The following is a 26,904-nucleotide window of genomic DNA, read 5'->3' as shown; positions in this document are numbered from 1 at the left end:
ACACACACACTTGAGACTTATACTGGAATTATTTACATGATTCTATCACTAACACTTTAGAAAAAATGTTCTTTGCAGGGGAATAAATGTTCTTTGAAATCATTTCTTCCATTAAATAAACATAAGTTCAGCACTAATGACCACTATGTCAACCAATGGAATAATGGACTGCCTACACAATCAGGAGCTATGCCTTTTTGTTTTCATATTTGTTCAGTTGCTACATTGGTTGATTTTATTCATAATGTTTATTAAGTAAAGCAGGAAGCAACTGTGAAATTATACCAGCTGTTACAGGCAGTCTATTGAAAACAGACTCCAGTTCATTTGCATTGCTTGGATTATTTTGTCCTGCTCTTTGTCTGTAAATGAGAAAGCTACAGTATAACTCAGTGTACAATGCAGCCTTGCACCATTTTATTCTGTTCTCCTCACAAACTTTTCAAGGCACATGATCAAAATCAATGATAAACTGAGTTCAGCAGTAAAGCACATACATACCAATGTGCACAGTAATAAAATGAAATTTGACTTCCAAGTATTTTACAAAGGATGATTCGTACATCCTCACAGTGCCCCTGTATGGCAGGTAAATAACTACTATATTACTCTCATGTTGCAGAGAGGTTAAGACTCAAATTCTCCTTCAGTCATATGACTTGGAATGGAGTTGCAAGTCATGCCTCTAACTTGCAATGGTGCTGGATAGGTTGACAGAGAAGAACTTGGCCCTATGTGGTTTGACTGGTGCCATAGAATGAGTCAGTATCAAAGCTGGGATTAGAATACAGGAGTTTCTAGTTCCCAGTTCTGTACATTGAATAGAAATGATCCCCTTTTTGTTCTGGATTCAAAAGGTTTAACAGCTGCTTTAAATAGTAAGGTACCATGTGAATGAAAAATGTTGAACACAAAAGCCTATAGTTCTGTTCTTAATGCTAGCAATGGAGATAGGAACCCTTTAATTAAAAAACAAACAAAAAAAACCCACAAAACATAATGCTACAATGTTTGATAATCCAAAATATTACAGCCTAGAGTAGCTACTAGATTTTATCTTTTTGGATCATAACTGTAGAAAGACTCTCCTTACATTGGATGGTTGATAAATATGCCTCAATAAGGACAGCACAAGTGAGTTTATAATTCCAAGTAGACCAAGATCACAGAGGGCTAGGGGATGTGTGTGACAGCACCCCTTAGCTTGAAGTAATAATAGCAACCTATTGCATGGTTTCCATCATGCAGAGGGGGTTACAGTTTTGTCTAATGGTTTTCAGCCCATACTATTAAAAATTGTTCCAGCACCTCTGCAAGTGTTTCTGGGATTGCTGTTAAGATGTACTAAAAGGCATCAGATATGAAACTCAAGTCAACCATGTAATTAGGAATTATTTAAAAAGCCACACTAGCAAATGAACATGCTGCCTCCAAGAGAAATGGGCTTTGGCACCAATCTCTGACCAATTATAAAGCAGCATTTGCTGACTGTCCATCACAGGCGGAGGCAGAGTGGCTGGGATGCAGGAGCAGGTACAGATCCTGATCTCAGCTACACTGAAGACAGCAGAACTACTCTGGATTGATACCAGTGTGATTCCAAATTTAATTTGGTTCCAGCTAAAGAGATGTAAAAAGTTAAGTATGTGGGGTTTCCAGAGGTCTGACAGTAACAATATTCACATAAAATCTTTCAACCTGAAGGTTTCCTATACAGCACTCCTAAAACACATCTGAAAATAGGATGAAAGTCTCAGTATTCTCACAATGGCAGCAGGGAGGGAGAGGGGATAGTTTGGTTAAGACACTGGGTGACTCCCTTTTCTTAGAAACAAGGCATGGATACTTTTAACACCTCACAGCAGATAGCAGCACAAGTTTGAAATCTCATTTGGAAATGACCAACAATTACTTGCAATAAGTTTCTGTATTTTAGCATAATATGGTAAAATGCATGATAAGTAATTTAGCTGTCTCAGGAAGCTGAGGCGATAAGTCAGGGGTTGGCAACCTTTCAGAAGTGGGGTGCTAAGTCTTCATTTATTCACTCTAATTTAAGGTTTCACATCCAGTAATACATTTTAATGTTTTTAGAAGGTCTCTTTCTATAAGTCTATAATATATAACTAAACTATTATTGTATGTAAAGTAAATAATAAGGTTTTTAAAATGTTTAAAAAGCTTCATTTAAATTTAAATGCAGAGCTCCCCCTCCCCCTGGACCGGTGGCCAGGACCCAGGTAGTGTGAGTGCCACTGAAAATCAGCTTGCGTGCCGCCTTTGGCACATGTGCCACAGGTTGCCTACCCCTGCGATAAGTCAAGATAGCTGGATTATAAACTTGTAGGTTCAGGGAGTCAGAATGTTGTATTCCTACAGCATCTCTACCATTAGGCTCTTTCCCTAATCAGACATAAAAAAGGCTTATGACTAAAGTCATTTGAGTCATTCCCCTTCCTTTTTGTCTCCCCTTGAAGCTACATTACACTCTATGGATCTAATCCAGTTCCCATGGACTTCACTAGAAGTTAGATCAGGCCTCAACTGGGGCAACAACAAAGACTTTAATATTTAAAATATTTATATGAGAAAATCTAAGATACACATCATGGTTCCATTTGTCTAATATGTATTAAAATTCTACTAAATTTCTAGTAATCATATTTGCTCAGTTTCCACAGCTACTAGTAAGCCTCCCCCACACTGCCATACTCTCTAATGCATACAGTACAGATTTGAGAATGAGTTGATTGAAGAATATTTGAGTCTTATACATTACCAGATAAAGATCTGAAAAAAAATAATGTGCACTAGTTGATAGAGAAATTAAGTTGAAAATTCTCGTCTACTCTGTACCCAGAGCAGGTTTTGGTATAACATTACCTCTAGATGTTAACCTGCATAGTTTTCTGCTTAAGTTTAAAATTTTGAATAATTTATTTTCAAAATTGGTTAAACTAATGGTAATCACATTTTATCAGAAAAGAGTAACTTTATTACACTTGTTATATAGCTATAGGGAGAAAAATCAATGAGACCACTAACATTTTATTGCAATAAGGAAATTTTAATAGAGTAACTGTTTAAATGTTCCACTAAATATAAATAAAACTGTTCCCATTAAAGTCATCCTACTAGACAGCATATAAGTTACGAAGTTTAAGTCAAAACCAGTAAGGGGAGTAGAAGCAACTTACTCTGAAATACTTTGATTTTAAAAGTTGCCACATATCTTAAGAGAACTAAGGCTGGTCAGTACCTTTATTATTTCCATATCTATGTTTTGGACCCTGTGTCTGTTTTGGAAGTGCATATGCAAAATGTCACATGTCCACTGATTCTTTTTCTCTTTAGTTGTTGCTGGCATATCAAATTGTAGCCACTCATCTCCTATCTAACCCTAAAATTTTTAAAACAAGTACAGTGAATTTAGTATTTGTGGAAATGTCTAATAGAAGTGGGCAATGAAATGCTTTATGTCCACAGAACAGCTCCCAACAATAGTGCACCCTTTCTTATGTTACCCTGTCAATGTGTCTCAGAGCTGAACACTGCAAATTAGGGTTAAGGGTAATCAGGAGTTCAGTGTGTACATGAGTTGGATGTTCCATCCACTTCACGAAGTTCTTTTTTAAAGATGTTATATGAACCAATGAAGTTTGGGAGTCAGTGGATTAGAGGATAGTTCTATTTCCGTGCCTAGTTAAGCTAGGAATTCTCTTGCCAGGGTTGGCAGGGGTTTTGAGATCTGGACACCTGCGTACTAGGAAATGGACTGCCATCACAAGCTCATTTCAAATAGGTCATTGCACAGACAGCAGGTGACAGCTTTACTAAACAGTTATTTAATAATATTATTGCAATTTAGAATGATTAAACAATTTTCTCAACAGGATTATTAAGATGTCATTTCATTTTAGCTGGGGAAATAGAGAAATTCATTGCCCTAAAGGCTTCAAACGCGGGTAGCCCAATTGTTTATTACTTGGAAAAATGCTGGACCTTATTTTCAAATATTAGTAAAACCATCTTCAACTTATGTATTACACACCTTTTTGTTTTGTTTTGTTGTTTTACACATGTCAGGTGCTGTTCTCCAACTGGCTTTTAAAAACTAGATAGAGGCCAAATGTCAGTCTGTCTTGATTTTAATTCACTGAAATCAATGGAAGTTTCACCTGAATAAAGACAAAAGTTAGCTTCAGTGTAGACTACAAAATGGTTTTACCACCCTGCATTTTATAGTAAAAGCAAGGGTTCCGTGCTGTTCTTGCTCATCTGAAAGAAAGATGCATGTGTACCATTTTATATATGATACTAGTGGGTGTTTTAGGGGGGGTACGGAGATACATCACAGAACCAAATAGCTAAAGAGTGTTGTACACAAAGGACTGCAGTTCAGTTCCCAATGCTAGCAACGGAGATTGGCACTGCAAGCATGGTAGATATTAGCTTCTGCCTGAAGGCAGTATATTGTTCAAAATAGTTGCTAAACTGAGTGGAGAGAAGATTTTTGATCCAATGTACTATCCCATTACACATGCACATCTTAAGGTAGTGGATGGTAGTGACGGATCTGTTAAAACAAGTCACTGTAAACAGCAATAACACACAAATGTCAAAGTTTGCCAGGGAACAGGTTAATAAAAATTTCTTCCGTATTAATAGAAAAATGCGTAACAGATCCAATCTCTGTTCCCCATACAATAAATATTCAGAAATAGTATGCAAATTAGACCTTATCAATGCACATGTAAAATGTATATATTTGCACAGTCAGAAAAATTAACATCTTCATTCAAAACACTGGTAATGGGGAAAAAAAATTCAAGACATTTTTTTTGTCAGCTATTGAAAATTCAAGCAATAACTAGCATTCTTTCCTCACAGTGGTGTCAGGGAGGAATAATATCTGTATTCACTATTTCAGTTCGTCTGAAATTGAATGATTCAGAGGAATTATGTCGTCTTAACTTTTTAAATGCTTATATAACTAAACACAAAATGTCCTCCAACAGTCTAGCAAATAAGAGATGTGTGAAACAAACTGAACATTCAAATTGCTTCAGCAGTTTTAAAAACAATTTGATCTTGGTCATCTTTTGAATTAGCTTTTTTGTTATCTGTACTTCTGAACAGGTGAATACTCTCAAGATGTGCCTACTCATCAGTTAATATAGTACTCCAGTTTCTAAATACAGAAAATGTTAAGATTAACATTAAGGCATACAGACAGCTGTGTTATCTGCTTTTGTTTAATAAGGATCAATTTACTCAGTCAAATACATGGAATGTTGGCAGGAAACTACAGCTCCTGGGACAAATCTACCAATCAAACAGATTCTGTGAAGTCCTCCATCTTGCATTTCTCTAATAAACACACCCTGAAATGGCTTCAATTATACAAATTGAAATTTGGATAAAACTTCTAAATAATAAGTAACAGTTTAAAAAAAAAAAAGGGGTTGCTTTATTTTAAAATTACGTACAGAATAATTTCTTCTTGAATTATGATGGTGGGGGACATGAGGGGGAAAAGAAGACAGCCTTAGTTTCCAAACTATGCTGTTCCCTTTGCCTCCTCGAGATGACATCTTTCTCTGAACCAGATGTACAAAACAGTTTGGATTTCTTAAGTTGGTGGTACACAATTTGTACACAACTGAAAACACTGCAGCCAAATAAGCACTACCAGCTTGTATGTCTAGCAAAATACTTTAACATTACCTTCTGCTAAAACTAGTTGTCTTAAAGTTCTTCCTTACAATTTTATAAAGATCAAGAAAAATGTCAAGAGAGCCATGAGCTAAGAAGTGCTTTACTTAACTAGCTATCAAATGAATATACTAGGAATAATGTGAGATTTGGTCATTCAACTTTTACCATTTTACAAAGCTATTTTGAATAGGCTATACTTACTGAAAAGTTATGCAAGTACCAGAAAATGACAATAGGGAAACTATGTTCTTCGGAAGGTTTGAGGACTATCTAGACAAATTATAGGATCTGACAGAAAACTTGTCAAATTGACACAACTTTTGTAAATGTGTATTAACGACTTCAGATTGTACCAAGTAATCAAGCTAATAGTTTTTTTAAAATGAAGAAACTAGATATAAAACTGTTTGGATAACGTGTATTTCAGCAAACAAATGGAAAGAACGTTACTGTAACTACATTTTGGTGATCAGCCAATGAAGAAAATCCAATTGTTTTGCACATATTCAGTCTCAAAACTAGTGAGTTAGGATTTTTCATGTAAAGGCCTAGTTTCTTCTTCTTCCTCCTCCTCCTCCTCTTCCTCACAATCTCCTTCATCAGTTTGCTGTTCAAGTTCCTCTTTTGTGATCATTTCAAAATCATTTCCATTTCCACTACTGTGCTGGGATCGGTCATCCTCACGCCTATCACTGTCTGTGTCTGAATGCCGCTCCCCTCCAGAGCCATCTGCTCCTGAGTTGCCTGTTGCTTCGACTTTTCCATCCTCATCTTCCTTTTTCTCACTATCTGATTTCTCCTCACTGTCAGACTTCAGCTGCTTTTTGGACTCTGATTTCTCCTCTTTCTTTGAGTCTGCTTTTGGTCCCTTGTATTCGTGTGTGTACAAGGGCCTGAAGGAGTCAATGAAACCCACGTCTGCTGTCAGATTTGGCAAAAACCAGAAGTGATGCCTTCCTCCAGTTATCAGCCAAATAATAAGGAAGAGAATGCAGCGGGCTGTGAGGAGAGAGAGTCCAAATATTTTATATAAATATTTACAACATATAACAACTGTGTTTATTAGATGCCTCTCCCCTGCTGTACTCAAAATCAAGTTGAGGACAGACAAAAAACACAAAATACAAATGCAACCAAATCCTGAGCTGGAAGGATGGGTCTAACACTGTGTTCTGATACTTAATGGTGGTGATCAAGAAGTAGGCAAGGGGGAGAATTAAAAGGTGCCATCTTTCAACACCCTTCCAAAAACAAAAGTCTGATACAAGGTTTGATGATAAAAGTTAGAAATGGTAAAGAGCTAATAGACAGAAGAGTCTATTTCCCTGCAATAGGATACAATCATTTGATCTTAGCCAAAGACCAAGTTTTCTCTATTAGTTTGTAAGTCTCCATGAAAAATAAGAGTGTCAGTGATCTCCCATCTGCATTTTTAAGCATTGTTTTGCTCAGTTACACACCATGCAAGTCAAAAAGAAAGCTTGATTACCTGCATCCAGCTCCTCAAAGGTAATTAAGCTCCTAACTTCCACTGATTTCAGATGTGAGGATCTGGGCCCAAATCCTTAACAGGTGAGTCATGATCTCAGTTTTATTTCTTTTGCAAGTGTCTGTGTTGGTCCTGAGCTATTCCTTTAGGGCATTGCATCTAATTCTGCCTAGAAGGCAGGTGGTCAAAATGCAGGCCTCTGATATCAAGATGCAATGTGACTCAAGCTGTTTTTACTTTCCTTTGTATTCTATCTACAAGCAATGCCCATAAGTTTATAAGTAGCACACTGTTTCTAGGTCTGGTGATTCCACCTCTGCCAAAAGCCTGAACTGGCTTTTCAGAAGGAAGCACTGCCTCTAATTTGTAGATGATGGTCCTTTTTCCCCCTCCCTGTTGTCTCAAACTTTTTCTTTTCACTTTGGCCACTGTTTCTCCTCCAGTTTAAAGACCCCACCACCGTGGCCACCTTTCTCATCTCCCAACCTTACTAACATGTCTCACATTAGAGCCGCTGCTACTATCTAGCGCCTAAAACAAGAGTTTTAGCAGCAAGAGAGGTCTAACACGAACAGTGGACCAGAGAGCTCTGATAAAACAGAGCGCTTGTGCTGTCCTAAGGACATTGATCTCCACTGTGCAAGATCAAGAGTGCACATCCTGGTGTAAGCCTGCAGCCTGAAATGAACCCTGAGGAACACTTTTTTCCAATGCCACAATAGTGACATATAGTGGCCATTAAGGAATTACTCACATAAGATTAATCTATGGCAGTGGTCCCCAAACTTTTCCCCTCGTACCACCCCCCACCCCCCTTACCAGTAATGGAATGTGTCCACAGTCCCCTGGCCAGGAGCAGAGGCAGGGCCAGGAGCAGGGCTGTGGTGGGGAGGTCAAGCCAGGGCCGGGAGCAAAGCTGAGGGCAGAGTGGGGCTGGGTGGCACTTTCTTCCCTGTGGGAGCTGGCCTGGGCCCCCCCAGACATTCCTCCACACTCCCCAAAGGGGTGCATGCCTCACAGATTGGGGACCACTAATCTATGGCTATTTTAAAGAATAGGGGTAACATTTTCAAAAGTTAAGTTGACAGATTTAGGAGCTTAAGTACTTATTCCACTTTTACAATTAGACAGGGTTCTAAGTCACTTAGACACTTCTGAAAATTGTACCCTGCTTGTCCTGTTCATCTAACTTCTATTGAAAACAAATGAAACTTACCAACAGCAAGGAGGAGAATACTGGCTACGAAACAGCCTGCGCCTACGCTGAGGTAATAAACACCTACTCGCATCTCTGCAGGCCAAAGTGGGAAGAGAGTTGCAGCTATAACCGCAATCACTAAAAATGAAGATAAGAGTTTGAGAAACATGGATAAGATACCAATTAAAGGGCTGTAGTGCTCTGGTGTTGTTGCATGTAGTAATGTTCGTACAGCATTTTGACCAGGCATCAGTAGTGTAGCTAGGGTGGGAGTGGGGCAGTGGCTGCTCCCCCACTGAGCACAAGTGGCGCCTTGTCAATTTCTTGGCGCCTTTGTACTCGCCTGGGGGAGCAATTTAAAAAAAAAAAAAAAAAAAAAAAAGGCGCCACCCGCTGCGGTGCTTTTATTTTACTCACCCGACGGTGCTCCAGGTCTTCGGCGGCAGTTTGGCGGCGGGACCTTCACTCGCTCCGGGTCTTAGGCAGCATTTCGACGGCGGGTCCTTCAGTGCTCCTGAAGACACCTGGAGTGAGTGAAGGGCCCGGAGCGCCGCCGGGTGAGTAAAAGCGCCGCAGCGGGTGGCGTCTTTTTTTATCGTTCCCTCCACCTGGCTACGCCATTGCCAGGCATTCCCATTATTTGATTGCCATTCAGAAACAGAGTAGGATTTCTGTTGGCCACAAATACACATATATAAATTACCAGCTTAGGCTATAAAAACCCAACAGAACATGCTTAAGTTTGGAGAGCAAGTGAATATCCCTACCCTTTCATTTTTTGCTTGTTTTTCAGTCCCCACCCTCACCCCCTTTGTCTTCCTTACAGTTGTGCAGTTTCTGCCCTCCTGCTATTTGCTGAAGTCTACAACACGATTGCATAAACACATAACTGGCTCCCAACACCACTTTAGAAGCTAAGCACATTATCTTTCAAAGCCCTAAATATATCATGGTCATATAAATTATATCATCTCCATAGAGAATTGTGCTGATAGAGAGAGGATATGAACATGGAACTGGGAGCCAGCAACTCCTACATTCTAATGCCAGCTCTGACACCTGACTTACCCATGTTGCCTTGCCTTGGCAAGTCACTTTACCTCTCTGCCTCAGTTTTCCTCATCTTATAATTGAAATAAACAATATTTACCTACCTCAGAGAGGGTTTGAAAAGATGATTTGTATAATTCTCAAGATAAAAAGCACCATATAAGTAATAAGTATTCCCTGGTAAGTGTAGACAGAACCCAATATACAGAGCATACCGTACACAACATTCCCACCAGTTGTAGCATGTAACATGGTTAGGACCTCTATATACTGATCAAAAATATTTATCCATCTACCTTAGGTATTTCCAAGATGCCCATCACCATAGTGGTTAGGCATAAACTGTCAACATGATTCTTTAGAAAGGTGCTACCATGATTTCTAAACTCAGGGAAGTTGGATGCCTTTTGGGCCCTAACTTTTTCCATTTCCCCATTACACAGCAGCAGCTAATGAAGAAGAATAGACCAGTGTGTAAACATTAAAATTGGTCTAGACTGTGTAAAAAAAAAAAAAAAAAAAAAAAAAAAAAAAAAAAATTGCTTGGGCCAATGATCTACATAAATAATATTGGGAGGTAGACGGGAAAGGGTATCAATTATTAGTGTTCAGTACCTATTAAGGACACGATCTATTAGTGTTAAGTAATTGAAATCTACAGATCAGTTAGTAGGTGTAACTGTAAGTTAGGTGCAAATTGATAAAAATGTTAATTCTGTGTCTTAATATGAGAGAATTAAAAGGAGCCTCACTATTCTGAGGTTTTTACTGCATGCACCTTTTCTCTCATTGGTACCAAGGCTGAAGCAGGTATCAAATTAGAACAAAGTGTAAACACTAAAAGGTTTGTCCATGGGAAAGAGACAGATGTCTTGAGGAACATTAACATCTATTCTTACTTACCAAGAACAAGTCCCATGGCAAATGTTTTAAAATGAACTGGGTCATAGATCCACACATACACCTGCAGTAAGAATAATCAGGTTAAAATTAACAAATTATATTCCCAAATAAAGATCTTTGGTAAGAGCTTTCAGATTCGTTTCCTCATCTGCATGTTTCTTTATTACCATATTTCTCTAGTACTATGTTACATTCACCACCAGGTGCCACTCTGCCCTCCAAGTCAGCACTGAACCATGGTACAGCACTGTGGTGAGGGGCACTGCATTGCTGGAGGTTCTGTATTTTTGGATGAGACATGAAGCCAAGGTCTATGTCAATTCTGCTCAGTGAAGTAGCTGCAGAAGCACATATATAACCTTGTCACTACCACCCCTTTAAGCCTACACAAATTGCCTCAGCAATGCACGGATCTTAATCTGACTCAGTGAGCAGAAGGCCTAAGCACAGTATTTTTACTGGAGAAGGATGTATAATATAAATATTTAATATTACACTGGTGCCATATCTTGTCATGCACAAGGATGAAGGCTGGGAGCTTCCAGCATCTGATGAATGCTCTTATTAGAATATATTGCTCACACTCTGGTGTTGGTGCCTTTATTTAAAATATTTTAATGATTTTAATGAATTACTAGTATTATTTACTCCTGAGGGCATTCTGTGCCCAAAAAATTAAAAATTCTGTGCACAGTATTTTAAAATTCTGCAAATTTTATTTGTCAAATAAATGTGGAGGCTCCAGCATGGCTTTGGGAAGCACAGGCCACTGGTTGCACAGAGGTGGGAGATCACTGTGCAGCTCCCACCCAGTTGACAGACTCAGCAGTAAGGCTGCACCCAACCCTGACACTGCACAAGGACTGGGCCTGCCCCAGAAACACCCCAGGACCATGCCCCTCAGTGCCATGTGCACCAGGTGTGGGCAGGCAGTCTCAGCAAAGCAGGATCCAAGTGTGGAGGGGTTTGGTGTGGTTTGAGAGGGTTCTGTGTGGGGCATTCTGGGTGCGGGCGGCTCAGTGGGGGATCTCGGTGCACAGGCACTTGTTGGGGGGGTTCTGGTTGCAACAGTAATGGAAGTCTGCAGGGGGGTCCAGGTGAAGGTGGTTGGGCTCAGCAGGGTGGGGATCCGGGTGCAGGTGGCTTGTTGGGGTAGTCCAGGTGCAGGGGGAGTGGGACTTGTTGGGATTCTGGGTGTGGGGGAGTGAGGCTTGGCGGGAAGGTCTGGGTATGAGGGGGTCTGGATGCATGGGGGTTGTGTGGATAGGGGAGCTGTTCCCTGTACAGTGAGCCCTTCCCCTGCAGCTGAGGAGCGATGGGTGCAGGAAGCGGGGAGTTTGCAGAGCTTCCTACAGCCAGGGGAGAAATCTGGGGGTAGGTCTAACACAGTCCCAGATGCCATGCAGGGGAAGAGGAAGTCCTCCCCAGCCCAGCTGGGACTAGCAGTTGAACCCAGTGCAGGATAAGAGCCACCAGCTAGGTCTTCCCCAGTCCCGCCCTCTGCCCCACAGTGATTTACCTCTGTGCCAACTGCCCTGGGCACCCAAAACATACTGCTGGGGAGAGTCGCATGACCGCTCTTGTGGCTTCCCCGTCAGAAAGTCATTTTTTCTGTGAGGAAGAAATCTGCGGGGGACATAAATTCTGTGCATGTGCAGTGGTGCAGAAGTCCCCCAGGAGCATATTATTTTCCACTAATAATACATAGCCCTTTACACTTTCAGCCTCTTACAAACATTAATCCTCATAGCTCCATCAGAGGTAAAGAAAGGAAAGTTACTTTCACCTGGCTTAGTTGAAAATACCATTTAGCTGTGTATTTCTACTGAGGACTTGAAGTTTAGCATGAGACTGGCATAAACTTCCCTAGCTCTCAAAGACTGACATTTTCTGGTGCTGGTAATTGTGTTTCATTTACTGACCAACCAGTGGTGCCTCAATGTCCCACTTGAGCATTCATTTGTAATGCTTGAATGAGTGGGAAGCATGGAGCTCTCTAACCTCTCAGAATCATTTGTGAGCAAAAAATTAGCTAAATGGACAAAAGGTAAGTCATCAAGGGTTCATTTCCCAACTGTAAGGAAGTAGGAACACATCAAAGGATATCTTCAGAAAATTACAGGTAAATAATTTTCCCTTCTCTTAAGCAACAAAATCACTTTCCTGAATGGATTCCTAGAAGCGTTACTTCTTAAAAGAAGCTTTAGACAAGGATAATTTATGAAAGATGTTTTCTCTATGAGTTCACATTAGGTAACAGACTCACGGAAATGAAAGAGCCTCAGAAATAACACTAAATCAAAGGGTTTATAGAGCTTTGGAGGTATTGGCCATGAAGCCATAACTTCCAGTAAAAAACAAACTCACTCATGTTCCCAAAGGGAAAAAATATATACTGCTCTAAGTGCCAAGAGGCACCCAGGAGAAAGAGATCAAGGGAAAACAGACAGCAAGCCAGGAGGCTCAAAAGAAGACAAATGTAGGAATAAACTAAGTAAGGGAGATAAATTCTATCTGATAGGCTCAAACAAATGGCAATTAGGAGCAATAATTTATACCCAGTACCAGGGTACAGTGTCATCTTAATCCCCACTGTTGCATCACATTGTACCAAAGGTGTTCATGGGAACTACACAATCCACTTGAACCACGAATTCACTCACCCTAAGGAAAAAACTTCTGGCCAAAGTGTAGAGTACTTTGAACTAGTATGATTAATGAATGTCATTAAAGCCAGATAGTATCTGCATCTAGTAGTGAAGATTCAAAGTACCTGACAGCAGTAACTGGTGACCTTCACAGCTGAAAAGAAGGTGACTGTTACATCAACTGCATACCAGACATATACAAACCTACTACTATAGGTACTCACCAATTTTGTTAAGTAAGTTTCTCTCGATGTATAGTCTGCAGGATAGGCAGAGAACTGGAACCAGTCATAACAGTCACAGTCCTCATGGGACACTCCTTTGCTGACCACCGTCAGAAAGGAATTTAAGGAAACATTCCAGGGGCCCAATGAGAGACAGCAGTTGGTCTATGTATGAGACACATTTCCCTCTGTTTAAATGGGTAAAATCACTGAGAAGTACAGGAATTCCCTCTTGTCTCAAGAGATAAGTGCAAGGGCAGGAATCCAGACAGTATGGTATTATTAGAGAAGTAAATCATCTGATTTAAAGAAGAGGCAAGTGAGGCACGGAGAGGTTAAATAACTTAAGGCCACACAGAAATTTGGTGGCAGAGCCTAGTTTAGAATTCAGATGTGCCTGACTCCCAGTCCCATGTTCAGACCACAAGGCTTCTAGATGGCAACCACTTTGGACTCCCTTCCCTGTAGCTGAATTTGAAGTATTTAAAAATACTTCAAAATGGCATGACCTACTAGCAACAGAGGCCAGCAAGTTTCCACCCATGCTGGTAACTATCAAGAGGGCAGAAGGAAAGTCTGAAGAAATTAATCAGGTTCAGTATTTTATTGTCAATGTACTGGTCACCGATAAATATAGGAAGTGTAGAAATAAAAGTTACACACAAACCTCACCTCATTTCCATCCAGAAAAATTTGATCTTCATGTGGCTCAAGTTTAAATTTTCTCTTGGTTTCCTTTTTCTTGGGTGTTCCTGGGTTCTCATCCTAAGAACATATATCAATCATGAAACAGAAGGAATAATTAAAAAGGAATTTAGAGACTGTAAAAGGCCCCAGATTCACAGGTCCCATTTTGAAATTTTGGCTGCATCTATATATCATTATTACAAAGTTGCTTACGAGTGCTGAACAACAAGAATACTACTGCAGAAGCACTCCCCATTTTGGATCGAACAACCTTACCCTTTAAAAACTAGTATCAGAGTAGCAGCCGTGTTAGTCTGTATCCGCAAAAAGAACAGGAGTACTTGTGGCAACTTAGAGACTAACAAATTTATTAGAGCATAAGCTTTCGTGGACTACAGCCCACTTCTTCGGATGCATAAACTAGGTTTTTCACAGTAGTTAGTAGTATCTGCTAATAGGTTTGACTGTCTTCTATTTTGGGTTGCACTTACCTTCTTGCACTCTTCTTTCTCACCATCCTTTCTCTTTTCCTTCTCTTTCTCCTTCTTAGTCTTTTCATCTTTGCCACTTTCCTTCTTGCTCTTTTTCTCATCCTCTTTCCCACTCTCAGTCTTTCCTTTCTCTTTCTCTTTTTCTTTTTTTGCGTCCTTATCAGGCTTCATTTTCATCACTTTCAATGCTCGGTGAAAGAACTGTTTCTTTAGGAGTCTTACAATAAAAAGGTTATATTACTAAATCATTTAGGAGTTACTGGTGTGGTTATATGTTTAGAACACAATTATGTTATTGGATATCTGTGACAACATGATGCAAAGACGGTGTCACACCAAGCAGGACTGGTTATTAATAAACATAGTGGGCCTGATTCTCCTCTGCCTCACACCTGTGTGCCTTCTTTGTATGCCTGTGCAAAGTGGGAGTAAAACTTCTACATTCCTGATTCGGTTGCATTTTGCAGAGATGTAAATGACAACACCAGAACCAAGAGAGTGGAAAATCGGGTACATTGTTCAAATTATTTTTCTTACACTCTCTCATTTGATACACTTCCTTTCAATATTTCTCTTTAATTACATGTCAACATTACTCACAGCAGCAGGAGATATGGGAAGTGGACATACAACTTATCAGGCTATGTGGTTCAGAGCTGTAAGTTGACTCAAGATGTACTACTGGAACCAAGATAACACACTTAAACAGTCACATTCTGTGCGGTCCAAACAGAAACTTGGTGCCAAGTGAGGGGGAAAGTGTTGGGGAGACTTTTACATCTGAGAAACCAAGTATTTGCCAACTGAGCTAGCCAGAGCATAAAATACTGTGGTCATGGCCTCTGCCACGACAAGGGCAGGTCAGGCTAGGACTGCGGGAGGCAGGGATTAAAACACCAGAGAATCTGGCCCTTACTTTGTGGTCTAGTTAGTTTGAATTGTTGCCATCGCTTCACCCGGTAATTGATTCTCGTCCTTTCATTTATCTATTATTAAAGATCAGGTACCTTTGTCACAGCTATTTACCTAAATATTTTATAGGGAAAGAAATCAGCTGAACTACTTCATTGGAAAAACTATATGCAGAATGATATTAAAATAAAACACACAGCTGGAGGCACAACAAAAATTAAACAGATAGAAAGAAAAGAAAAGCATGGTTTCATTCTTTTTTCCTTTTTAAGGCAGAGTAACTTTACTAAGAATATGTTTGAAAAATAGTCCAGTTCTGCTAATCTGATCCTAAGCTACATTGCTTTCAGCCTGACCCTGCAGTTCCTATGCACACAAACTCCCACTAAAGCCAGTGGGAATATTTAATGTAAAATAGCAGTAGAATCAGGTCCTCAATCCTTTATTCAAAAGAAAAAAAAAAAGTTACTTACCTTACAGTAACTGAAGTTCTTTGGGATGTGTTTTCCACATGGATTCCACTCTCGGTGCACATGTTCCTCATGCCTGTAAGACTAGATTCTTTTGGCCAGCAGTGTCTATTGGGGCCACACCTGTGCCCTAGATCTCCTTGCTTCCCATCCACCCCTCACCTGAGGCATAAGGGTGGAGCAACCCCAACCATGGTCCTTCGCCAAAACAGAATCCCAGAAGAGTAGGACTCTAATAGCAAAAAAGGAGGGCGGGGTGTGGAATTCACCTGGGCAACACATCTCAAAGAACCAGTTACTGTACTGTAAGGTAGTAAGCGCTCTTTCTTTCAGTGACTGTTCACACAGATTCTACACTTGGTGAGTAACAAAACAATCCATTTGCTTGTAGGTGTCCTACTTAAACAAAAACGGCAAGACAGCCCTACCAAGATAGGCATCCATTCTGGAAGCCTTTGTCAAAGAATAAGTGTCCCCACAATAAGGGTCTGAATCCCCAACCCTTCAAGCTGATGTAATGGCAACTAAAAAGGCAGTGTTCACTGATAACAAGCTGTTCCCTATACCACCTAAGGACCCTCAAAGGAGACCCATCAATCCTGTTAAAACTATACTGAGGTCCCAAGAGGCAGGTGACTCCCGACTTGGAGGGGGCAAAAAAAATAAAACTAATGAATAGGGCCATTAAGGAATCTAGCCACTCTAGGATGGAAAAAATACAGTTTGGCCCTGGATAACAGGGTGCTGTGCAGATATTATTGCTAGATAAACCGTTATGGAAATAATAGGAAGCCAAAGTTGTTTCAGGTCTAGTAAACAGTCCAATTAGTTGAAATGCAAGTCGTTGAGCACCACAATAGTTTAAAATCTTTTTTGTGGAAGAAGATGGCTCTTGCTGACCTGAAATCTAACAAGACTTCTATGAACTCTCTGCTTTGAGACAGTGTGGCAAAGAAAGTTAAGGCTACTTTAATCAAGTTGGTCACTTGTGGTGATCTTTCCTGGATCAACCCATCATTAGGATATTGGTAGACATGGGATCCCTTCTCTCCTTAAGAGAGCTGCTACAACTGCCAAGTCCTTGAACAGTACTGGTGCTGTGGAAAGACCAGAAGACAAGATACCGTACTGGTAATGAGATGTTCCTACTAGGAATCTGAGGTATTTCCTATGAGCCAGATGTATGGATATCTAAAAATAGGTGTCTTGAAAGGTTAGAGCCATGAAAGTCTTGAGGATCTAATGGAAGCTCGAGTCACCATCCTGAACCTGAAATGGTAGATGAAGTTGTTGAGACATCAAAGGTCCAGAATAGGATGCCAGCCACCTTTCTTCTTTGGAATGAAAATATAATGTGAATAAGAACTCCTTCCCCTGAACTTAAAGGGCACCTCCTACCACTGTTCAGAGATGCAGGAAAAAAACCAACTCTTGCTTCAACAGTATCTCAGAAGAGGATGGGGAAGGTACCTGAAAGGTAGTAAACAACTGGAACTGCATGCAATACCTCTTGCTGACAATCTCTCACACCCACTGGTCCACAGCGATCCCAGCCCAGGCGTCCCCGAAAAAAGAAAGACGCCAAAAGGGCTCAACTATGGCATGAAAACTGCTGTTCAGAGGAAGCAGCGATGGGTTGTCTATTCTGGAAACTCTGCTTCTCCCGTACTCGCTCCAATGCCCTCAGAAAGTTATAACAGCATGGAGCAGAGCGATTATGTCTGAAGGAATCTTGAGGTCTGGTTTGCTTTCTTCTCGGGGCTGAGTTATACAAACCCAGAGAACGCAAAGTGACTCAGGAGTCCTTTAACAAGTGGAGGGCCTCATCCATTTCTGATTAGTGTTTTGGACCTCTCCAATTCGGAACCACCACCAATGTGATCATGGTGCATGTGGATGTATCAGATACATCCAAAGCAGCCTACAGGGAAGTTAAAGCTATCAGCTGCGCCTCTAGCATGATGGATTTTAATTCTTCCTTATGCTCCTACAGCAGTCTTTCCATAAATAGAGAATTTGTCCCAGTTCAGATAGTCATATTTTGCCCAAAGCTGGTAGTTGGGAGATCAGCAGAAAAATTGTCTTCTCTGCCAAACAGATCTAGTTTCTTAGGGGCCTTTTTCCTTGGTGATGTTTTTGGAGGCCCTTTCTGCTTGGATCTTTCTGTAACAGCCACTATAACAAGTGAATTTGGCACTACAGGAACGGCCATGGTGGGTCAGACAAATGGTCCATCTAGGGTCCAATATCCTGTCTCTGGCAATGACCAGTGCCAGATGTTTTAGAGGGAATGAACAGAACAGGACAATTCTGAGTGATCCATCTCCTGTCATCCAGCCTGAGCACTTGGCAGCTGGAGGTTTAGGGACACCGGGAGCATGGGGTTGCATCCCTGACCATCTTGGCTAAAAGCCATTGATGGACCTGTCCTCCATGAGCATATCTAATTCTATTTTGAACCCAGTTATACTTTTAGCCTTTACCACATCTCATGGCAATGAGTTCCAAAGGTTGACAGTGTGTTGTGTGAAGAAGAACTTCCTTATATTTGTTTTAAACCTGATGCCTATTAAGAAGCAAATAAAAATACTTTAAGCCCTTAGGAGGAACTTCATACTGTCTATCCACGCTTTTGTAAGTGGCAGGTATCGATGCTGGAGCCTGCCACAAGTCCACTGTAGGTTCTAATAATCCCTTGTTAATAAGCATAGAGTCTACCAGACATGGAAGGGTGCAGAATGTCTAGCAGCTTTTGCAATTTCTCTTGCACTAATTTCAGTGGGATGTCAAGGGTCTTGGCCATACATTTCTTCAGTTTTGGAATGCCTTCAAGTCATCTGTTGGACAAGGTAGAAAGATTGGCTGCCATATCAGGGGAGGAGGATGAAATTGTTGCCAGGATCAACTGTTCCTCTGCCCCTGCCTGTTATAGCCTCCTCCCTCTTAGGGGAAGACGATCTTACCCTAGACGTGAGGGCAGAGGACGTTGGTTTGAGGGCATATGGCTGCATACACCAGGCAGCCCAGTAGGGCCGTGACTGATAAGTAGGAACTGAGGAACTGTTGGGCCCACTCTGCCCTTATGCCCTTGAGTGCAGGGGCTGGAGGACATCTAGAGCACAGGTCCAGCCCCAACAAGCACTGCTGGCCAAAAAAATCCAATCTGATGTGCATAAGGTGGAATCCACGTGGACAATCACTTGAAGAACAACAAGGCATTTACAGCTTCTCCCAATTTCAGTCTTTATTGGAAGGTTTGTTTTGCTCCTACAAGTCATAAAGTAGGAACTTAAAATCTATCTTTGCTGCCCTCCGATGCAGCCGATAGGCTCTTGATTGACTGCTGCTGGAGATTTGTGGGTTATAGAGCCCAGGCCTTCAGAGCAGCAGTCCCACAAGAATTCTTACATAAGAACGGCCATAATGGGTCAGACCAAAGGTCCATCTAGCCCAGTATCCTGTCTTCTGACAGTGGCCAATGCTAGGTGCCCCAGAGGGAATGAACAGAACAGGTAATCATCAAGTGATCCATCCCCTGTTGCCCATTCCCACCTTCTGGCAAACAGAGGCTAGGGACACCATCCCTCCCCATCCTGGCTAATAGCCATTGATAGACCTATCCTCTATGAATTTATCTAGTTCTTTTTTGAACCCTGTTATAGTCTTGGCCTTCACAACATCCTCTGGCAAAGAGTTCCACAGGTTGACTGTGTGTTGTGTGAAAAAATACTTTCTTCATCTGAAAGAGCAGCTATTCTACTAGATAAACATAAAATGTTTGTGGAATTGGGAGAAAGATACTTACTTTGCTATTATTTTACTGTCTCCTTTTTCCTCCAGGGGTGCTGCTCCAGTGGCAAAGCCACCAGTAATTACAGGATTGGACCCAATAAGTTCTTCTAATTGTTAATGACTATATAATTACAATGATTAAACTACATTATTTCTATGTTACTGATACACCACAAATATTTTTTCAAACATTCTAATCAAAAACATACATTGCTTCAGCAGTCTATTTTGAAGTAACTATAATGTACACACAAAAGGTTAAGAAAAATAGTGAAAATATAATTTTCAAAAGTATCTGTCCCATTTTCAAAAGGGTCCAAGTGATTTAGGGCCTTCAGAAAATGGGACTTTAATGCTTTTGAAAACTATACTTTTTATTAAGACTATTTATCTTGACTAGAAGGCCCTACCTGTTGCAATAGTCAACTATAGACTCTCGAGTTGTAAATAAGGCTTCTTCTCCCTTCTTGGCTTTTGCCCATTTAGAATCCAAAAGGCAGTCCACAGCTTTTGAGGCTGAAAGGAAAAAAGGAAAAACAAACCTGTGATAAAATATAGGAAGAGCTCACTTCAATATTTGATCCGCCCAAATACTACAAAAACAGAATCTGTAATTAGTTCTCAGTTTTGCTAAATACAGGAACAAAACCCTACCTGCATAATGAAACAAAAACACCCCACTCTCAGAGAGAGAGATGCCAGTGTTGCAACAGAACTCCCACTGATGCCAATGGGAACCTTGCCTGCATAAAGAATCCAGGTTCAGATGCATACTTTTTACAATATTATATTACAAACCAATTTTAACAGGACATTGCAAGATCAAATCCTATCCCAAAGAAGAATTCTGTTATAATTCCAAAACTAAGGTGTGAGGATTTTCTGTTTTTTTAAGAAATTCCAATGGAACCTTAAAAAAAGAGATTATCCTCTACAGTAGTTTGTGCTGCTAGTGAATGAAAATAAAAAAGTTAAACTTATTAGTCCATTTTTACTATCCATGCTGAAATGCAGGAAGTATAACATGTAAGTAGTTAAAAAAAAAAAAAAGTCAGATTTTTAAAATTTATTTCAAGGCATGATTTTTTTAATGTAACAGTTCAATCTTTAAATATTCTTGGTCAAATTCTATGAAAGGAAGCCATGTGACTATCTAAAGCAAAAATCTGGCACAAAATATGAAACGGATTGTTATGTCCAGGCTCTAAAAGGAACAGCAACACACTAATCATGGAGCAGATAAGATAAAAAGAAAAGCGTAGAGTTATTTGTTTATCCTGGAAAATTCTGATTATCCTATTCCCAGAAATTGCTGTCCCACACCTTCTATATAAACTGGCCTGCAGACACCAAATGTCCAAACATGTACGAAGGTGTAAGCATATGCACACAGGCTCAGAAAGAGTGTCTGAAATCATAATGAAGATTTTAAAGCTTAAAACAACCAATCAAAACCAAACCCCAACTCCTATAACTCAACTCTCCGAGTGATCCGATTAGTTACTTTAGCAGTTTAAAGGCTCCAGCACAGATCCTGGCCCCCAATAAAGTTACTTTGCACTGGCAATACAATGCAGCTTCAAGCCAATTTAACCAGATACCAGTATATGGAAATTTCTCTGGCATAGTGGAATATTCAGATGGCAGAAAGATAATGTAGCCAGCCCTACAGCATTGCTTCCCAGTCTCATCATAGAAGGCATTTTGGGGAAACAAGGCCTGGCTGGAGTGTTGCTGTGCTCTGTTACTCCTTGGCTACAGAATGGCTGTGGGGGCCACTGCAGTCAGGAGTTTAGTGAGAAGGTAATTTAGAGCAGAACTACCTCTGTCCAACTCTTCAGCTGCACTGACTGGAGCTCTGGCACAGCTGATCATACATCCTTTTCCCCCTTCTGTTTTAATATTTACACTTGGTACAATAGCTATCGCATAAACAGGCTGCCAATCTGGACTCCAATTTTAACCCTTCAAAACTGAAAGCCTTTGCTTTCAGCCGATCATTACTGAAGTATTCTATTAATGTTATTGATTATACCATGTGATCTCCCAGTTTGAGGTTGTATGAATGTAAAACACAAACGCAACTGTTTGTGTGTGTAGCTAGGAAAAGAGCAACAATTTTTTCACTCTTTAGTCTGGTGTATCACTTTTTTTTTTTTTTTTAAACAATCTCTTATTATTGAGGGTTTTTTTTAAAAAAGCATAATGTCATAGAACTATAATCTGTACAGTGCCAGAGCATCATACCAGTAAAGTGTAGACTTCATGAAAACACTTCCAAAATCCAGTCCAATCACATGGAACACAATTAAGTCCTTACTCCAAATTCAAGTTTGTTGGAACTCTAGAATAGCTTCATGGCAAAATATATTGTTGAACTATTCTGTCAATCATAGAATCATAGGACTGGGAGGGACCTCAAGAGGCCATCTAGTCCAGTTCCCTGCACTCATGGCAGGACTAAGTATTATCTAGACCATCCCTGACAGGTGTTTATCTAACCTGCTCTTAAAAATCTCCAATGATGGAGATTCCGCAATCTTCCTAGGCAATTTATTCCAGTGCTTAACCATCCTGACAGTTAAGAAGTTTTTCCTAATGTCCAATCTAAACCTCCCTTGTTGCAATTTAAGCCCATTGCTTCTTGTCCTATCCTCAGAGGTTAAGAAGAACAATTTTTCTCCTTCCTCCTTGTAACAACCTTTTATGTACTTGAAAATTGTTATGTCCCCACTCAGTCTTCTCTTTTCCACACTAAACAAAACCAATTTTTTCAATCTTCCCTCATAGGTCATGTTTTCTAGATCTTTAATCATTTTTGTTGCTCTTCTCTGGACTTTCTCCCATTTTTCCACGTCTTGCCTGAAATGTGACGCCCAGAACTGGACACAGTACTCCAGCTGAGGCCCAATCAGTGCGGAGTAGAGCGGAAGAATTACTTCTCATGTTGTACTTACAACACTCATGCTAATACATCCCAGAATGATGTTTGCTTTTTTTGCAACAGTGTTACACTGTTGACTCATATTTAGCTTATGGTCCACTATGACTCCCAGATCCCTTTCTGCAGTACCCCTTCCTAGGCAGTGATTTCCCATTTTGTGTGTGTGCAAATGATTGTTCCTTCCTAAATGGAGTACATTGCATTTGTCCTTTTTGAATTTCATCCTTTTTACAAACTATTTACAATTCTGTTTTATATCCCACAGTAAGAATTAAATTATTTCCTAATCAACATAAGACAAATGGTTTAGAAGGAGAACCTGAATCAAAAGCAAAAGAAGGAAAAAAAAAAAAAACAGTTCATCTTGGCTGTATTCTGGGAGTCACAGGGAGACTTGCCTCTTTAAGACAGAGAGGGGCTCACTGCACCTGTGACTGGTCAGGTGCCTTCCAACTGGGCTTCAGAGCAGGACCATATCAAAAGGAGGAGACTGAGACAAAGAGAGAGAGTGTGAGCATGTCAGAGTCAGGAAGGGGCAGCAGGCATGAGCAGCCTGAGACCAGAGGAGAAACAGAAGAGTAGCAAAGAGTGGCTAGAGGGAAAGAACAGTAGGAAAACAGTAACCGCGAGCTGCTGGTGACTAGTTCTGAGGAGTATCAGAGGGGTAGCCGTGTTAGTCTGAATCTGTAAAAAGCAACAGAGGGTCCTGTGGCACCTTTGAGACTAACAGAAGTACTGGGAGCATAAGCTTTCGTGGGTCAGAACCTCACTTCTTGCATCTGAAGAAGTGAGGTTCTGACCCACGAAAGCTTATGCTCCCAGTACTTCTGTTAGTCTCAAAGGTGCCACAGGACCCTCTGTTGCTTAGTTCTGAGGAAAGCTGTTGGGAGGACCGACTAGTGCTGGGGAACCTTTATGAGTTGCAGGAAAGCTTGTGCAGAGGCCTTAGGAATGAGGGAAAGAACCAGTCTGATCAGTGCAAGCCAGACCTAGATGCAAGGAGTTGACTCTAGAGGAAGATCCGCAGGACCAGAGGTAAAACTCATAGGTAAGGAGGCCTGGGGAGTGGAATGCTGCAGGCATCTAATGTGCGGCTATAGAAGAGGACTTGTGGGAAAGAAACTGGTCTTGGAACTCTCAGGTGAATGCCCCGTAGAGTGAAGGTTCTGGAACAGGGATAAAGAAACTGGGGTTGAAGCGTTAATGACTCTCAGGTGGGCAACCAGAGAATGGTGACCTCTGAACGGGATTGAAGAGTGTTATGTTGTAACCTTGAAGCGTTCTGTGTTCTACTTTGGGGTTTTGGGAAAAGCTGTTTTTACCATGAGGGATGTGAAGATTGTGGCACTTGATATGAATAAAAGCATCTGAATTTGTTGTTGAGAGAGACAATATTCATTTGCATAGGCAGCTGAAATGGAAACTGAGGCGAGCTATGCCTGTGCTTCTAATGTTGGCAGCAGGAGGGTGCCCACGTTGAGGTTTCCCTATAACACTGAGAGATACACAATAGAGCACTTTGTTTCTACCCAGGCAAAACTGAGACTTTGAACTACTATAGTATTACAGCACCATCATACCAAATACAGGTGGAGTATTCCTGATATCACATGACCCTAAGCGAGCAGGGTATGGGTACAAGTTAAAGTAGTATCCTTAGCCCCTGGAGGAAGGAAACAAAATCCAGCTCTCCTCAGCCAGGAAGGTCACCTTAACTTGGGGCTTTTAAGGGTGGTGATGGGAGAGGGGTGGAGAAAGGATGTGACGGACACCCTTCAAAAAATAAAAAATGATTAGCATAAACATTTTAAACATCAACATGACTTACTGAACACTCAAGCAAGAAATGCTTTCATTTTATGAGAGTAGAATTTGCTGTTATATTACTGCCATTTTTGTATAAAATTTTACCAGTGAATACAAGATCAGGAGGATAGGGTGTCATCTCCAAAAGTTACAAGGAAAATAAGTGATTGAAAAATATAAAATATAACCATTCAAACTACCAAGAAAGTTATAATACAAGTATATAGCTCTTACATAGCCCTTTATATCTGAAAAACACTATGAAGCTTAATTGAGCCTCACTACACCCATCTGAGGTACGTAATTATTACCCTCATTTCCATTTTACAGATAGAGAAACTAGGGCAGGAAATCCAGAAGCTCGTCCAAGGCTACAGAAAGCAGTCTGTATGAAGTTATAAGTAGAAGTAGGACTTCTTGTCTAATAGTCCTAATGCCACACAAAACACCTCAGAATTTTTGTAACATTACTTCACAATGAAAAGTGAACTAAAAATAGGGTTTGAAAAAAAATCACTGGCCATGGCACATGGGAAGGTTTCCCTGGCTATTATGAGAGACTAAGCCATCAATTTCATATTAAAAGATAATTTATACCCCTTATCATTACAAAGATAAGTTTCCGGATGAGAACAGAATAGCCAATGTAGTATTGTCTTGCCAAGTCTGCACACAGTACCTCTACTCCTCTTCATAGCTCAGTGAGGCAACAAGACAGTGAAATTAACAAGATTCCGGTTAGTTTCCTGCTTCCATTCAGAACCTACAGGAATACTGTGAAGCTATCATGAATCATGTTAGTTTAATGCTGCTACTGCTGTTTGACAAAGCTCTTTCTTTATTCACAGAGAAAAAAGACCCAAAAACTGGAGACTAAGAGAGGGGTTGTGTAGTGGGAACTTGCTGCCACTTTCCCTGCAGCAGCTTGAAGGCTTTGGAGAAGTAAAGTAGCAGAGTCCCTTTCACAGCAACCAGGATACTCAAGAGGATGGGGAAGAGACAGAAAGCTACTTCTCCCTTTCAGCAGCTAGAGGTAGGATGTGGTATCAGATTTATCAGCCACCTGCTACTAGGTGACTGATGTGAACATTAGACCCCCCAAGCAGGGTGCAGGGATAACTCCCTGTTAGAAATCTCAGTCCTCCTCCCTTACCAGCAGACAGGGGTGGAAGACAGATAGGGCTTTTCACCAGGGTGTCTTACTCTGGACCTCACTTCTGCTTTCCTGACTGTGTCTTCTGCATCTACTTCAAGTTGGTAAATGTAATCTTCTGACTAGTAAGTGCCTTGTTAACTTCCCTGGGCTATAAATGATATACAGCTTACTAATTAAAAATATTAGTAACCTAAATTTTAAAAAAAGTACAATATTAGTAAATATGCAGCATCATTATTTGGTTACAAGTAATCTTACCAATAAAATAATCAACTCTGTGGCCCATCATGTTGGTAGATTTTGTTGGACAGTTGAAACGTAGGTATTTGGCTACAGCTTTCTCCTCTTTGAACGGCTCACCAACTTCCTATAATATAAAAATATAAAATTAATACTGGTTTCCACCACCTCCTTTCCTTTCCACCACCTCCTCCCACTTTGTGGGGGCATAAATTAAAGCAGCGGTCCTCAGGGGTTGTTCTGCTGACATAGGATCACCAGAGTATAGCATCATGCTATCCCCCAAAAGTCCCCCAGGCATTCTATTATACCAGTTCTGTCTCACAAGGGTATTCTCCAACTACACCTTCACAGCATCTTTAAGTGGAATGGCACAAATGGGACTTAGCTTGGGCTAAGGATCTGTACTATTTTGAAAGAATTTGAAAGAAATTTGTTTAGATAAGCTATTAATCATTGCAAGATGGGTCTCCTAATAGGAATTACGGTAGTGGATATTTTATAAAAGTATATAAGCATGTAGAGGCTCAAGTTACAGTTGTGAGTTACTGAGTTTATAGTAAACCCCAATTTTCACTCACTTGCCTGTCCAGATGTTTTGCTGTCTGATGGGAGACATTTGTGGAGAAAAGAATGTGTTCCTGTTTAGTCTGAAAAGGACTGTATTTGATCCAAGAGTATTTTTAACTCATGGCATGAGTGCCTAGAACCTGGGACAGGCTTCACTTATGAGTTAATTTTTATTTATTTATATTTAACAAGTTAATTTCACTCTTTTTCAAAGAATTATGTACTCATTCAGAACACATTTTTATACAAAATTCAAGCAAATGACCTCAAGCACACAGCATGTGAAACTCAATTATCTTGTCTAAATCATATGAAAGATGGAAGACAATAACAAAATTAAAAATTAAAGCTTACACTGTGTCCTAGAGAGAGAACATTTATTTTCTGTTTGTCTTTGTTGGTTTGTGTAACATCTTTAGCATTCATTTAAGAAATCTGTCAAAGTAAAAATATCACTCTGGGGAAAAAAAAACAAACCACATTTGCTCTTTTATAACACATTTCATCCAAGGATCTCAAAGCACTTTACAGGCATGAATTAGCATTTAGACCCATCAAGCAGGTCAGTATTGGAAACTCAGACACAAAGGCTAAGGGGTCAGATTT

The 26,904-nt window shown here is 40.4% G+C and overlaps 1 protein-coding gene across 2 annotated transcripts in view; it reads right to left on the bottom strand.

Annotated features, from left to right (window-relative positions):
- Positions 1-6,116: 6,116 nt before the first annotated feature.
- Positions 6,117-26,904, bottom strand: part of SEC62 (SEC62 homolog, preprotein translocation factor) — a 28,523-nt gene continuing 7,735 nt past the window's right edge. The window contains exons 1-8 of one of the 2 annotated variants that reach the window (XM_054039178.1): positions 26,653-26,739; positions 25,747-25,855; positions 19,993-20,098; positions 14,409-14,625; positions 13,903-13,995; positions 10,359-10,419; positions 8,424-8,543; positions 6,117-6,717 (exon numbers count right to left, since the gene is read on the bottom strand). In XM_054039178.1, coding sequence (XP_053895153.1) covers positions 6,245-6,717; positions 8,424-8,543; positions 10,359-10,419; positions 13,903-13,995; positions 14,409-14,625; positions 19,993-20,098; positions 25,747-25,855; positions 26,653-26,724 — 1,251 coding nt within the window. In that variant the 5' untranslated portion in view covers positions 26,725-26,739 and the 3' untranslated portion in view covers positions 6,117-6,244. Of the gene's footprint in view, positions 6,718-8,423; positions 8,544-10,358; positions 10,420-13,902; positions 13,996-14,408; positions 14,626-19,992; positions 20,099-25,746; positions 25,856-26,652; positions 26,740-26,904 lie in introns of those variants that run through there. The other variant, XM_054039179.1, reaches the window with a different exon arrangement.

This window comes from Malaclemys terrapin, chromosome 9, assembly GCF_027887155.1.
Source record: "Malaclemys terrapin pileata isolate rMalTer1 chromosome 9, rMalTer1.hap1, whole genome shotgun sequence".
Lineage (NCBI taxonomy): Eukaryota > Metazoa > Chordata > Testudines > Emydidae > Malaclemys > Malaclemys terrapin.
The sequence above is the reverse complement of the archived record's forward strand: the minus strand, read 5'-3'. Positions and strand labels throughout refer to the sequence as shown.